The following is a 14,151-nucleotide window of genomic DNA, read 5'->3' as shown; positions in this document are numbered from 1 at the left end:
ACAGCTCTGTAATCTAATTCTTTAAATTTACTTATGTATTTATTTTTTGCCTCGCAGCTTGCAGGATCTTAGTTCCCCGACCAGGGTTAGAACCCGGGCCCCCCCACCCTCCAGTGAAAGTGGAGTCCTAACCCCTGGACCACCAGGGATTTCCCGAGAAGTCTGTAATCCAAACTCTTGTGGCCACCCCTGACCATCCAGGAAGGTGCTGGCCTCCAGGAAGATGCTGCTGGTATCTGCCCCTTCAGATTGCTTCCTTCTCTTCTCCAGAGAACAGTTTCTCCTAGAAACTTCAGTCCTGTGTACTCAGGCCTTCTGTTCCTGCTCTCCAACCCACAGCTACACCAGGGTCGGGGACATGTGCCTCCCACCACACACCCCTTGCAAGCAACACCCACCTAGCCTGATCTTGATCCAGCATTTCGGAGACCACAGGGGGTCGGGGCATCCCCCTGGCTGCCGTGATTGTGCTGGATTACCTGTGGATTCCCAAGCCTTCAGATGCAATTGGAATGACTGAATCCCTGCACCTCCTTGATGGCCTTGGTTCCCTTGGGGACCCTTGTACCACTCTTGGGGCTCCAGCTCCCAGTGCTGTCCTGAGCCCAGTGAGTCCCGTAAGTGCTCTTACTTGAAAGTCTTAAGACAAACCCTCTTTCTAGGTTCTCTACCTGTGGTCTGTTGCCACCATCCTGCCACCTGCGCCGTGAGCCTGGTGGTGTGTAACCATATTCCGGAGCCTTCACCCTCTTCTCACAGATGCCACTCTACCATCTCTTTACTCCAGGGTCTCAAGTGGGCTCTGTGCCTCATAGTCTAGAGGTCTTGCACCAGACTGGGCAGCACCCCATTGACAGATATTTCTAGACCAATGGCTTCCACTTTTCTAATATCGTAGTGATGGAGCTGAGGATAAAGACAGATCTGCTGGCATAGTGAAGCCACTGGCTCCAATGCAACCAAAAGGCAAAAAGTGGTCATGGAAATTCCCTGGTGGCCCAGTGGTTAGGACTCGGTGCTCTCACTGCCAGGACCCGGGTTCAATCCCTGGTCGGGGAACTAAGATTCCACAAGCCATGTGTTGCAGCCAAAAAAAAAAAAACCCACACAAACACAAACACATTTATTATCTCATAGTTTCTGTGGGTCAGGAGTCCAGGCACAGCTTAGCTGGGTCCTGTCCTTGGGTCTCACAAGGCTGCAGTCAAGGGTTAGCCAGGGCTGGGGTCCCGTCTGGAGGTCCAACTGGGGAAGGACCCACTCCTAAGCTCCCTCAGGATGTTGTCAGAAATCATGTGCTTATGCTTGTAGGGCCACAAGTTCTGAGGCCCAGGACTTCTTGCCATCATTGAGGGGTTGCCCTCGGCTCCTAGAGGCTGCCTGCAGTCCCTGGTCACGTGGGCTTCCCTGGGGAGGCTGCTACTTCGGCAAGCCAGCAAGGACAGCCCCTAGAGTGAGTTTGCTAGCAAGACAGAGTCTGCATGCTGTAATACAATTACAGATGACATCTCATCACCTCTGCCGTATCGTATTGGTTAGAAGTCAGTTGCAGGTTCTGTCCACACTCGAGGGGAGGGGACTATACAAGGGCATGAACGGCAGGAGGTGGGGGTCGCTGAGGGTCACCTTGGGGTCTGTCTGCCACACACATCAAAATGTCATTACAAATGACACGTCAGGGTATACTTGAACCAAATATATTTTTGGAAGAACCAAAACAATTCACCAGGGTTCTGTTTTTACCCTCTATATTTGTATTTGAATTCAGTTTTCATACACATCAATAAATGCTATTTGATGACCAACATTTTTTTTCACATCATTTCATGGTAGAAACAGCATTCTTGCTTTCATACAAGGATGCTTAGAATTGAAGCCATGGCTTCTAAATAATTCTGTGTCTCCTCCGGGGGATACTGGCCTAGACCCTGGGGAGCCAACCTGAAGCATACAACTGTGGCCTCGGCCCCCAGGAAGCTTGCAAACAAATACCCAGGAAGCAGAGACTGCGGAGTGGGGGAGCCGTGGAAGTATGTGGGAGGAAGGCCCATCTTGGTGGAGAAAGGAGGGGGGAGGGGGGCCCTCCAGATGCTAGGAATGGCTCGTGAGGTGAGCGACAGCATGGAATTAGAGGGGGAAGCGGGCAACGGGCAAGGAGTAAGGCTGGTGAGGGAAGCAGGAGCTGGAGTGTGAAGATCCTTATAACTCACGTTTGGAGTCATCAAGGGGAGCTGCAGACACAGGAGGGGAGTGACTGTCGGATTTGTACTTTAGGTCCCCGTGGCTGCGATGCAGAAAGTGGACTGAAGCGGGGGCAAGGTAGCAGCAGGACACCCCCGAGAGAGGAGCCAGTGGGGCCCCGATAAGGCAGAGGCAGCGGTTCCACGAGCACAAGGTTAGGGAGACAGAGCCCGCGTGACGTGGTGACTGATGTGGGCCTTTCCCAAAGATGAGAGTGGGTCCTATGGGCAGCCCTAGAGACCATCGTCTGTGGTCAAGGAGGGTTTGGAAGTTGCACAGTTTCCAAAGGGCAGAGGATGGGTGATGGGTCAGCCATTCAGTCACCCCCACGAGCTCAGACCTCAAGGACTGACCTGATGCAGGAACAGTGGGTGTTCCCGGGCAGGGGTGGGCAGCCAGGCCAGGGAGGGGGTGTGGCTGGAGGATATGAGACAAGGAGCCAGACAGCTGTGTTCTGGAGGTCATCCATTCACCAGGCTGTGCTAGGCAGCAGTGTAAGCCATGCCTTCTGCCCTCGTGGAACTTTCTCTCTAGTTGGGAAGATGCTTAAGCAATCAATAATAAAGTGTGATACCTGCTTTGAAGATGCATGTCGTAGTGGGTGTGGGATGACCGAGGAAGTCTTCCTAGAAGAAGTGATGTTTAAGCAGTGACTAGAATAAGAGGTAGCCAGGAGAGGAAGGGGGGGATCGTTTAGGCAGAGGGAAGAGCAGAAGCAAAGACCTACTTACTGGATATTTATGGGGCCCACTGGGTGTCAGCCACTGTGTTAGGCCCACAGGTGGGACAGCATGAGTGTGGTCTGACCCTAGACTGTGAAGGGAGAGCAGTCAGAGTCGAAGCTGAGAAGAGGCCTGGCTGTCAGGGGTCTGGAAATTCCCATCCAGGTGTGTGGACCTGATCCTGGGAGCAAGCAGAGGAGTGGCTTGATCAGACTTGCTCTCTCTGCCGGGAGCTGGAGAATGTGCAAGATTAGAGGCAGGAAGGCCAGTCGGGACACTGGTGGCAGCGATCCAGGGGAGAGGTGGCAGTGGCCTAAGCTACCGCAGTGACAACTCCCACCAAAACGCACTTCTGACCACAACCTGTGGCAGCAGAGGTCTCGGCGTGGCAGGGGGCTGGGGGGCAGGCCTGGCTGAGGGGCAATTTGGGGAAGCCTTCTGGGCCTCCCACTCCCCTCCTTTGGCCCTTGAGAGGGTCACTCAGCCTCCCCTTGAGCCCACTTGCCCCAGACAGAAGCTCAGCCTCTTGCGGAGCCAGTGACAGGGTCTGGATAGCAGCCACATTAGCGAACAGCTCTCCATAGGGGCCCTTTCCTGGGGGGGCCAAGGGGCCTTTGTCCAAGCCACAGCTGTCATCTGGATCCACGTGGAAAAGCCAGGTGTCGAGCTAATACCTTTACCTTTGGACAAGGCTGGTCCAGGTGTTGAAGGCGTCGAGTAGGAACTCAAAACATGTCATGAGTGACTGCATGAGCCAGTGACCCCTCAGCCCCAGGGCTTCCTGTCCGTGCTCCTTGGAAACTGGGCTTCCTTGAGAAACTACTCATTCTCCAGCTGCTAAGCCAGTGAGTGGTTCTAACCCATCCCGCCCCCCCAGCCCCGTTAACCCCAGGACTAGGGTACTATCTCATGGCCCTGGGCCGCCCCAGTTGGTCTCAGGGCTAACTAACTGTTGGCTGTCCCGCCCCTGCTCTTAGCTGTGCGTGTGGCACACACGGCCCCTACAGGTCATCCCATCAGACCCCACTGGGGCCCAGAATAGAGTCATTAGGATGCCTGACTCTCCACAGAACAGGGGTGGCTGTTCTTCAGGTCAAAAGCCCTATTACCCCTCGTCCAGTAACGATTTATTGTGGAGTTGCCCATCCTGGCCACTTGTTTTAGGGAAGCATCGTTGTGGAGAATCAAGCAAAGAAACCCAGGCTAAGGCAGAGCTTGGGACGTGCACACAATTCCCTGATTCTTTTATGGCACAAGATTCCAGGGCACCAACTCAGGTCTATTTCCCAGACATCATAGTGAGGGGCAAGTTTCACAATGAGAAAGCCTTTGGGCACCAACTATTCCTTCACCCAAAGCCAGCAACAGTGAAAGGCGGGAGATAGCATGCAGGTCCCATTCCCTGTGCTTGGAAGGTGAGCTGGAGAGAGTTCAAGCGCTAACAGTCAGCCCAGGGGATGTGGCTACCGGGGGGCTGGGCATCTCTTCGCTTGTCCAACCCTTTGAATTTGGCTACTGATGTTACATGACGGACAGGAAGAGTGAATAACTGGCCTTTTGAGACAAAGAAGCCTTTATGCCTCTTTCTTTTTCCAGCTTCTAGCCTTCATTCCTTTTTTTTTTTTTTTTTTTTTGCGGTACGCGGGCCTCTCACTGCTGTGGCCTCTCCCGTTGTGGAGGACAGGCTCCGGACGCACAGGCCCAGCGGCCATGGCTCACGGGCCCAGCCACTCTGCGGCACGTGGGATCTTCCCGGACCGGGGCACGAACCCGCGTCCCCTGCATCGGCAGGCGGACTCTCAACCACTGCACCACCAGGGAAGCCCCTTTAAGAAGAACAGGACTAACTAAATGTCATGTTGAAAGTGGCCCATAGACACCTTTGAAGCCTGGTGGTAAACAAACAAGGCTTTATTATTTTTTTCCTTCATTAAAAAATTGGGGCATTGATAGCAAACTGAGAGCTTGGATCCCTGGGTTCACCCCCATGTTAAGCAAAGTAGCCCCAGAGAAAGATGGCACAGCTGACGCAGATGATGAGGTTGACGTCCAGAAGGGTTTTCACCAAGGGGTTTTCATCCAGGGAAACTATGACAGGGTCTGTTCTGCTCGGCATCTCCTCCTTGCCCTTGTTCTCCACCCCACAGAGCCACAAGATGGCTTTCACCACTTTGGACTGCTTTTTGGTCATGTCACCTAAAAAGAACCCAGCAAATAAGGGTCATAAGGATGGGCTGTGTCTCCCAGGCAAGAGAGAAGAGAGACCGGGTGTGTCCCACACACTGTGATAAATACTTTATGTTCCTTTTCTGGAAGGTATTCATTAAGACTTTGATTCTGGAAGACTCTTTAGTTCTAGCAGATTGGTATTTTGAGACTTTTCACCATCTTCAGGTGCAGAATTTCAGATGAAAAGATAGAGACTCAGCCTAACTTGAGCAAAGCACACAGCTGGTTAGCAGAGGCAGAGGTGGGTTTAGGACCTTTTCTATCTGACTTCCTCCCTGTATTGCATCGCCTGCCAGGAGGCTGAAGAGAGATGTGCACTCTTGCAGGGAACTCTCTTTCCCCATTCAGAGCTGGGTCTGCAAAATCAGCTGCGGGTGGAGCCAGGCGGGTGACGTGTGGGAGTCAGGGGAACTGATTTTCTTATTAAACACATCACCTCTACCAAGAAAGATTCTCTCATCTTTCTTGAAACACATGGCCTTCTGGATCTATCCCTGAGTTTCCCATGGGAGGATGACATGGGTTCATATCCACAATTATTATTTTTTTTAAAGCCATGTATGATGATTAATGACAACCACAGCCTTGCATCATGGAGACAGTAGGGACTGGTGGGGACCCTGGCTAACTGTATATTCCAGGTCTAAGGAACAGCTGCTTTGCAGCTCCAGACAACTTTTGCCATGCAGACATATGGGCTCCATGTTGCCAGATGTTCCAGTTTTTCAAGAGAAGATGGAAATCTGGAATTTTATGTGAAATCTCACAATTTTTAAATGTTAACTCACATTTTATTAAAAGAGTAGGTGAGCTAAAGGAAAATATGCCTGCAAGCTGCCAGTTTTAAAACCAGTCATTTAGAGAATGCCAGCAGTACCCCAGCCTACCACATGGGGTTTTGGGAGGATCAAATGAACCATGTTTCAGTAGGCACTCAACAAACACTGGCTCTAATTTTCCACCTGAGGCATCTGTTGAAAGTTACTAACCCTTCCAGTGGCCAGAGAGTGAGGGAGGACCAGACCCTGGGAGTCAGGCGATGCTAAAATTCCAAGTGTGCCCATTTTCTGGCTTGTGATTTGGTAGAAAAATTTCCCCTTAATTATATGATGCTTCTAGAGGTTCCTACTGTAACTGAAGAGCAAAGCAACTCACAGCTGTGGTTTTGGGGCATGTTTTCTTGGACAATCTCGAACTGAACGTTGGTTCTGCTGGCCTCTGGTGTCCTGTTCTGAGAGAGGGTAAGAGGCGGGGGAGTTGCTGGCGACACCTGTTCCTTCTGAACCATGGGGTCATGGCGAGTAAACCAGGTCAAGCGACTGACCTATGGAGCAGAGATGAACTGTGAGATGGGGTGGAGCGGTGACTTTCATCCCTTTCTCCCACCGCCTTCCAACCCCAAGCTCAGCCTTCACACCCGAGTCTCTCCCAGTCTTGCCCTCTCACTCCACCCTCCAGAAAGCTTCAGCTCCCAGCGCTCTTCAGAATCAATGGACATTTCCCCCACTCAGTCCCCCATCTTTCTTGAACAGCCCTAATTCTCCAGTGGGGATCTCACCCTTCCTCATTCTAGTCCCCAGAGCTTAACCCTAGCCCGTGGGTGTGGGGGGAACCCTGTGATCAGCATGGAGCTCATCCATGTCTCTGGCCACGGGGAGCAAGTTGGTTCATGGGTGATCATGTGTCTTGAGCTGACTCCATCAACGGGCATCAGGAACTTCACTGGAAATGCTGGGACAAAAACGCTTATGCTTTTGCTTAATGAGAATAAGAGAGGATGTATCCCTAAAAGCTGCTGGGCCCACAAGGGGCCTGAGAACAGAAGGAGAGGTGAGAGATGAATTCTGATGGTCTTTTCAATATCCTGAAATCAAGTTCTTCCCAAGACCCAGCCCTGGACTTTTCAGCTTTTTGAACAATCAGTCCTCTTCACTGAAGTCAATTGGGTTTTCTGTCACTAGCAGTGAAGGGTCTCAACGGATACAGTGTCAAACCCAAAAGTACCATCTCCTTGGAGGGCGGCTCTGTGAACCAGCTTACGACGGACACAGTGATCAGGGTGACGGAGGACAGAATCATGGAGAAGTAGAGGTAGTGGACATCCTTTACCACAGCTGGCCGCTCATCTGGCTGGTCACACCGAGGCTGCACGTAAATGAAGTCCAGGACCAGACGAACCAAGCCTAGGAGAAGGCCCAAGATGAGACCGAAGAAGGCGCCCTGTGAATCAGAGCAAGGCCGTCTTAGACACGGGCAGGGCTGTGGGGCGTCCGGCACAGGCCTCTGGAAGCCTCGGCAAGCCCCCGGAGAGCGTGGCTTTCTAGCGACGGTCACAGCAGGGGTCAGTAATTCGAAAAGGGCTGGCGATACTTATCTGTTTATCTTTTACATAGAATTAATCAATGACATATAATTCCCTGTTAATTCAGCTTCCCTGTTTAAGGACAAAATGCATCAAAATAGAACCCTCGTTGCTTTTCTTCAAAAGCCAGCTAACACCCTCCCTGTATCTTCCCACACAGAACTCATCCTCCCTAATGACACCTGATATCCTCCTGTCCCTCTCCAGTCCCCTGCTCTCCCATCCGATGGGCTGAAGGGCTGATCCAGGGCTACCTTTTCGTTGGTCCGCTTCCAGAAACATCCCATGATGAAGACCACAGCCACGGGAGGCTGCAGGTAGGAGCTGATGGACTGGATGTAGATGAAGAGTTGGCCGCCCTGGCTGGCCTGGACCACAGGGATCCAGAGGATGGAGACCAATACCAGCAGCAACACAAACACCCTGGTGCCGGATGGAGAGAGACCCCCCCCATTAGTGTTTTATCTCCCCTGAACGCTTCTCTCTCTTTTTTATAGCTTTTCGGAGGTAGAATTTATATGCCATAAGATTCACCCATTATAAGTGTGCAATGCAGTAACTTTTAGTAAATTTATAGTGGTGCCACCTACACCACAATCAAGTTTTAGAACGTCCATCACTCCGGAAACTCCCCCCATGCCCATTTACAACTTATCCCTGTTCCCACCCTAAATAAGCACTTATCTGCTTCTGTCTCTACAGGTTTGCCTTTTCTGGACGTTTCAAGTAAATGGTATCATACAATATGTGGTCTTTTGCAGTTGGCTTCTTTCACTTAGCATGTCTTAGCATGAGGTTCATCACATATCATGTATCAATATTTCATTCCTTTTTATTGTTGAAAAATATTCCATTGAGTGGATACGCCATTGTACACCATTGTTTATCCTCCACCCATCAGTGGACATTTGGATTGTTTCTACTTTTTGGCTATTGTAAAAAAGGCTGCTATGAACATTTGTGTACAAGTCTTTGTACAGCCAGATGGTTTTATTTCTAGGGATGCAATTGCTGGGTCACATGGTAAGTTTATACTTAGCTTTTTAAGAAAATACCAAACTGCTTTTGAACAGTTGAACCATTTTACATCCCCACATGCAATGCACAAGAGTTCCAACTTCTCTGCCTTCCTGTCTGCCTTTTTGATTACAGCCACTCTAGTGGGTGTGTAGTGGTATCCTGCAGGAACTTTCTAGACTACAATCTTGCTTTTTAGATTATTCTAGATGACAAGTCCTTTGGCAGATATATGGCTTGCAAATATTTTCTCCCGATCTGTGGCTTGTCGTCTCATCTTCTTAATGGTGTCTTTTGAAGAAAAAATGTTTTGGGTTTTGATGAAGTCTAATTTCTTTTTCTTTTTTTTTAATGGATTATGCTTTTGATGTCATACCTCTCCCTAACCCAAGGCTGAGACAGCCCTTACGTACACCTTCTTGAGGGGCAGAGTCCCAAGATGCTTATTAGCATATATTTTACATAAAATGTACATGCCACTCACTTCGGTCATTTTCATCCCCCCCATTAGATATCAGGACTTTGCACAAGACTTTTTAGAGAAACCTTGCCCCCAACCCCCAGAACACCCTTCTCCCTTTTACCTGGCTAACTCCTATTCACCCCTCAGGTCCCAGTCCAAGTTGAAGACTTTTCCTCTGACTCCCTAGGTGTCCTGGCTCCTCCATCATAACATTCACTGTGGTTATAACTACCTGTTTACTTATCCTTTTCTTCTCCTAGCTCCACCAAGGCAAAACTGAGTCTTTTCTTTTCACTGCTCTATGCCCGGCACCTGGCACGTAGTAGGTGCTCACTGAATAGCTCTTGAATGAATGAACGCCTTACTCATCCACGGAGCCCTGATGCCATCAGAGGAGGCTGAGACAGCCTGGAGAAGTCGAAGGCTGGACTTTCCCTCCGGGTGGCTCAGCTTTCTCCTCCCTGGGTTATCTGGACTTTTCACACCCCTGCCTGGCGCCAGCCCAGTAAGACTTTACCTGCCAACAATCATGAGCTCCTTCTCAGATGCCCGAGGCCGGAGATGATTCCAGAGGTCCATGGTGAAGATGGTGCTGGCACTGTTAAAGATGGAGGTGAGGGAGGACATGAGCGCTGCCACCATCACAGCCATCATGAGCCCGCGGAGCCCTGGGGGCAGAAGGGAGGTCTTTGGGCCTCAGGCTTTTTCTGCCTTCACCGCTGGCCCCATTTCCCAGGCCCATAGCCAGCTGGTCCCGAGAGGTTCAACTCGGAGGAGGCGGAACTCAGGGGTGGGAGCCAACAGGAGGGACTCAGAGGCGTGGGTGGGGCAGAGCCCCCTGCGTAGCCAGGGCCGGAGCTTTATCTGGGGGCTTAGTTCCTCAGCCCAGAGCCCATTCTTTCCCACAGCCCTCCCATCTTGCCCCCCTCCTCAGATTAGAGCCCAAGCCAATGTCCTCCTTTCTGGGTGCCCCGGGGGCACTCAACTGAGGGGTGAAGGGACCATTACCTGTAGGCAGGAGTTCCAGCACAAGTTTGGGATACGCGATGTCAGAGCAGCCGGCGGGGTTGCTACAGACCTTCTGGCAGATTTCTGGGTCTGCACAGGCCACTTGGTCTATGGAGGAAACAAGCCCAGAGCTAAGCAGACGGACCCTCAGAGGCCCAGGCCCGGCCCAGACACGGCCTGGCGCAGGCCAGCACCAGGAGACAGGGCTACTGTAAATAAGCGTACAGTCCAGTGAAATAAAAAGGAGCCTAGACTTAATAATCCACGGCCTTGTTACTTAGCCATTCTGGACCTCAGTTGCCGTATCTGCAAAACGGGGACAGTAACAGAACTCTACCTCCTAAGATTATAGTGAGGATTAAATGAAATGATATACATTACACACTCAGCACAGAGTCTGGGACACAGGAAGTGCTGAATACTTTTCAGCTGTACTATTGTAACCCAAAAAAAGCCGAGACACCTCACGGCCAGTCTCAGCACAGTGCCCTACATCAGGCTCCCTAAGCCCCCCAAAAGGACACGAGCAATTTACATCTTTACCTAAGTTCATCGGAAGGGCAAAGGACAATGCCCTCACTTGACCCATGGCAAATATTTTAAAAGTTCCTCTTTTCCCCATCTCCTTCTCAACAGTATACATAGTTCAACAGCTGTTCCTCATTTTAGACTCATAAGAACCCAACCAGGCTCTGAATTTCTCTCTCCTCCTCTCTCTCCATTTCTGTATCAATTCTTTTCTCTCCTGAACAGCATTTTGATTTTCTAGTGTAAATCCATCCGGACTTCCTGGCACCTCTAGTTCTTCATCTCTGTCATGATGAACACACGCCAAGCTTAGAAGCATAGGCCTCCTGCTTGGAAGACAGAAGAAGAGATTTAAAAATTATATGAGTGTGTGGCGCAGAGTAGATGCTCGATACATTTTTCTTGGAGAGAGACTAGCTATCTCATTATTAGTGTAATCTTTACAGAGGGGAAGGGACCTGGTTATAATCACCCAGCAAGGTCATGTCGGAGACAAAACAGGTCTCTCAATCCAATCCAATATTTCAGAGAAGGAAGGCCAAGAGAGTGTAGGTTGTTTCAGTGGTCTGGCACGTGTGTTTGAATGATAGCTTTCTTGTTACTTTCTGTCTTCCTCATATCTGAGCTGAGCCACACTCCTCACCACCCGCTCAATGCCAACACAACACCACTTACCCCCGCTGGACCACTTATAAATCCTCAAGTCTCTTTGGCCAGCTGCATCTAGGAATAATTCCCATAAATAACTCCTAGACCCTCCCTCTGCTCAGTCCAAAGGCTTCTGTCCTTCTTCCTCATTTTGATGAGTAACACTGCCTTCCGTCCCACCTTCTATGGCAAGTGGGAACGACCTCGAGCCTCAGTTTAGGGGTGGGCTTGGAGCCCTTCACTGCCCACACCCATCTCCTCCCCCATTCTGATGCAGTATCAACGTCATGATGATCCTGTAGCTGAGGCCTCACATTCACAAGTGGCCTCAAACAGAGATGTTTGACAGTATCTCCAGATGAGGTGGTATGTCTAGTCTTTATATTTTTATATGTGTTAAAACTGTTAATTTAATAAATGTAAACATTTAAAGTACATCATAACTTTAAAATCTAATATTGTTGGGGGTTGTTTTAATTAAAAATTTTTTTATTGAAGTATAGTTGTATAGTATAGAAGTTTACAATGTTTCAGGTGTACAGCAAAGTGATTCATATATAAAAAGAATATATAAAAAGAATATCGTTCCCTGTGCTCTATAGTAGGTCCTTGTTGTTTATTTTATATATAGTAGCGTGTATCTGTTAACCTCAAATCCCTAATTTATCCCTCCCCTAATATTATTGATTCTGGTTTGTTTTTTTTGGCCACGCCATGTGGCTTGTGGGATCTTAGTTCCCCAAGCAGGGATTGAACCTGGGACCCCTGCAGTGGAAGCGTGGAATCTTAACCACTGGACTGCCAGGGAATTCTCTATCCTTCATTTGCTTTTTTAAGATAGCATAATACCTAAGAAATGGAAATCACACCAGGCCCCTTCATCCATTAGGAAGCCCAAGGACTATCTGGTCTTTGTAAAGTTTCTCCACTCACTGTTATGTCTTGTCAAAGCTGGGACCCTTCCCTCCACTTACATCCACCAATGGGAGAGGAAATGGGTGCTGTGGCCACAATTCATAATACAAGTAACAATTGCTATGGAATAAAAGTAGATGCCTCCAAAACTCTGATTCAGTCTTAGACAAAATTAAGACCGCAGACCAAAAATGATATTTGACAGGAAGTATTGAGAAGAAACAACCTCGTTGAGAAAAATGCTTTTGAGAGGTCAAAGCTCTTGGCTTGTTTATGACTTGTCTGCGGAAGTTTAGGAGAAGATTAGAAAATAGTTATATTCCTGTGGCCAGAACATGGTATGGAGCCTCCCAAGTGGGGCAAAGATCTTGCTTATGTTCCAATCTTGTGGGTTTGGACTCTTGTTGTCCAAAAGCTCCTCTCTTCAAGGGACACCGAGAAGGAGCAAGACTCCCCCTGAAATCATTCATTTAATGACCTAGTTTTTGTTTAACCTTCTAGGAATGCAACCTTCAACCATGAAACACATGACAGACACAAAGTTTATAAAGCATGTTTAGGGCAGAAGATTGTGTTTGTTCGTTCAGGCTAAAGAATAATGTTCATCACAGGGAAACAAGTTGGCTCAGCTAAGTTATAAATGAAACCAACAGCCTTGTGATTGTTAACCCACCACTCACTAATAACAGCTCACCTGTCTTGGGTGAATTAATCAACCATTTCATATATGGAGTGGATTCCCTTGTCAGATCCTATGATGCTTGACATAAAGGATGGCTCTAGCAGAGTCCAATCCAAACACAGCACCAAACCTCCTTCTTCCAAATGCCAACATTCATGGAAGTTCACTACGACTCGGATGCTGCAAATAAACACTGTACATACACCTTCTCATGTAATCTTCACAACTCCATGGGGAAGATATTGCCATTATACCTATTTCAGAGACAAGTAAACTGAGGCCCATAGAGACTAATAACATCCCCAAATCATAAAGCTAGTATCGTGGATAGGATTCAAAACCTTAGCTTATTCCAAAGCTCAGGTGGAGATGATTGGCTTTGTAAACAGGAACATTTCTAGACTCTTGTGTTTCATTGTTTTGAGGGTTGTTTTGTTTCTTTCTTGGTTTCCACTAGAGTTCCTTTATAAGTGGGCGCTATTCCTTGGATGGACTAAGTGGAAGAGGATGTTTTCCACGTTCAAGAGAGCTCAGGATCAGAGCATCATTTTAGGCAGTGCTGGACCCATTTGAAGATTCAGCAGGTTGCTGATGGAGCTGAGATAGAGAGAAGGGTGGAAATGGGTAGGAACAGTGGCTTGGCCTGGCACCTGGCCCTTTAGACCAGGGCTTCTCAATCTTCTGCCGGGCACCACCCCCAGAGATTCGGATTCAAAAGGTCTTGGGCGGGACCTGAAAGTTTGCATTTTTAACAAGTTCCAAGGCAGCCCTGATGCTGCTAGACTGGGAACCACACTTTGAGAAGCTCCAGTCAAGACCTTCAAATGCACCGCACCCAGCTCACCATCTCCACCCTACCTCACTCTCTTAAATTCCTTTCGCACTATTGCTAGTACCAAATGCTAGAGTGTTTTGATATCAATTTTCTCTTACTTTTTCACGAGTACCAGACTCATCTGTTACGTTATAAACTCCCTAGGGGCATGGAATGTGGCATTATGTTTCACTTAACAACCGTTATTGACTGGCTGACTGCTAAGAGTGAGGGTCAGGGTCTTGTTATTGATCATCCTGATACTGGTCCTAAGTATTGATGTGATTTCCTGAGAGAGACAGTAACATGATTAAGAGTCAGGTTTTGGAGGCAAATGCCCCTGGATTTAAATCTTGGCTTACCCAGCCCTAGCCAAGTAACTTCCAGCAAGTCCCCTAACCTAGGAGTGATCTAGAGTCCTCTTTTTTCCTTAACAGCTTCATCCAATCCATCATTCATCTGGTTGGCTCCGCTCTAACTTATATTTTCAAACCATCCACATGAATAACCTGTTGCCTCTTC

General features: G+C 48.8%; 1 protein-coding gene across 2 annotated transcripts in view; it reads right to left on the bottom strand.

The window, feature by feature from the left end:
- Positions 1-4,953: 4,953 nt before the first annotated feature.
- SLC5A11 (solute carrier family 5 member 11) overlaps positions 4,954-14,151 on the bottom strand; it is a gene marked incomplete at both ends in the record, with an annotated part of 57,198 nt that continues 48,000 nt past the window's right edge. For both annotated transcript variants that reach the window (XM_079945416.1, XM_079945417.1), the window contains 6 exons: positions 4,954-5,159; positions 6,348-6,516; positions 7,197-7,412; positions 7,809-7,977; positions 9,552-9,702; positions 10,043-10,150. In XM_079945416.1, coding sequence (XP_079801542.1) covers positions 4,954-5,159; positions 6,348-6,516; positions 7,197-7,412; positions 7,809-7,977; positions 9,552-9,702; positions 10,043-10,150 — 1,019 coding nt within the window. The remainder of the gene's footprint in view (positions 5,160-6,347; positions 6,517-7,196; positions 7,413-7,808; positions 7,978-9,551; positions 9,703-10,042; positions 10,151-14,151) is intronic.

This window comes from Stenella coeruleoalba (assembly GCF_951394435.1).
Source record: "Stenella coeruleoalba genome assembly, chromosome: 15".
NCBI classification, from domain to species: Eukaryota; Metazoa; Chordata; class Mammalia; order Artiodactyla; family Delphinidae; genus Stenella; species Stenella coeruleoalba.
Note: the sequence above shows the minus strand (reverse complement) of the source record. Positions and strands in the feature narration are given on the sequence as shown.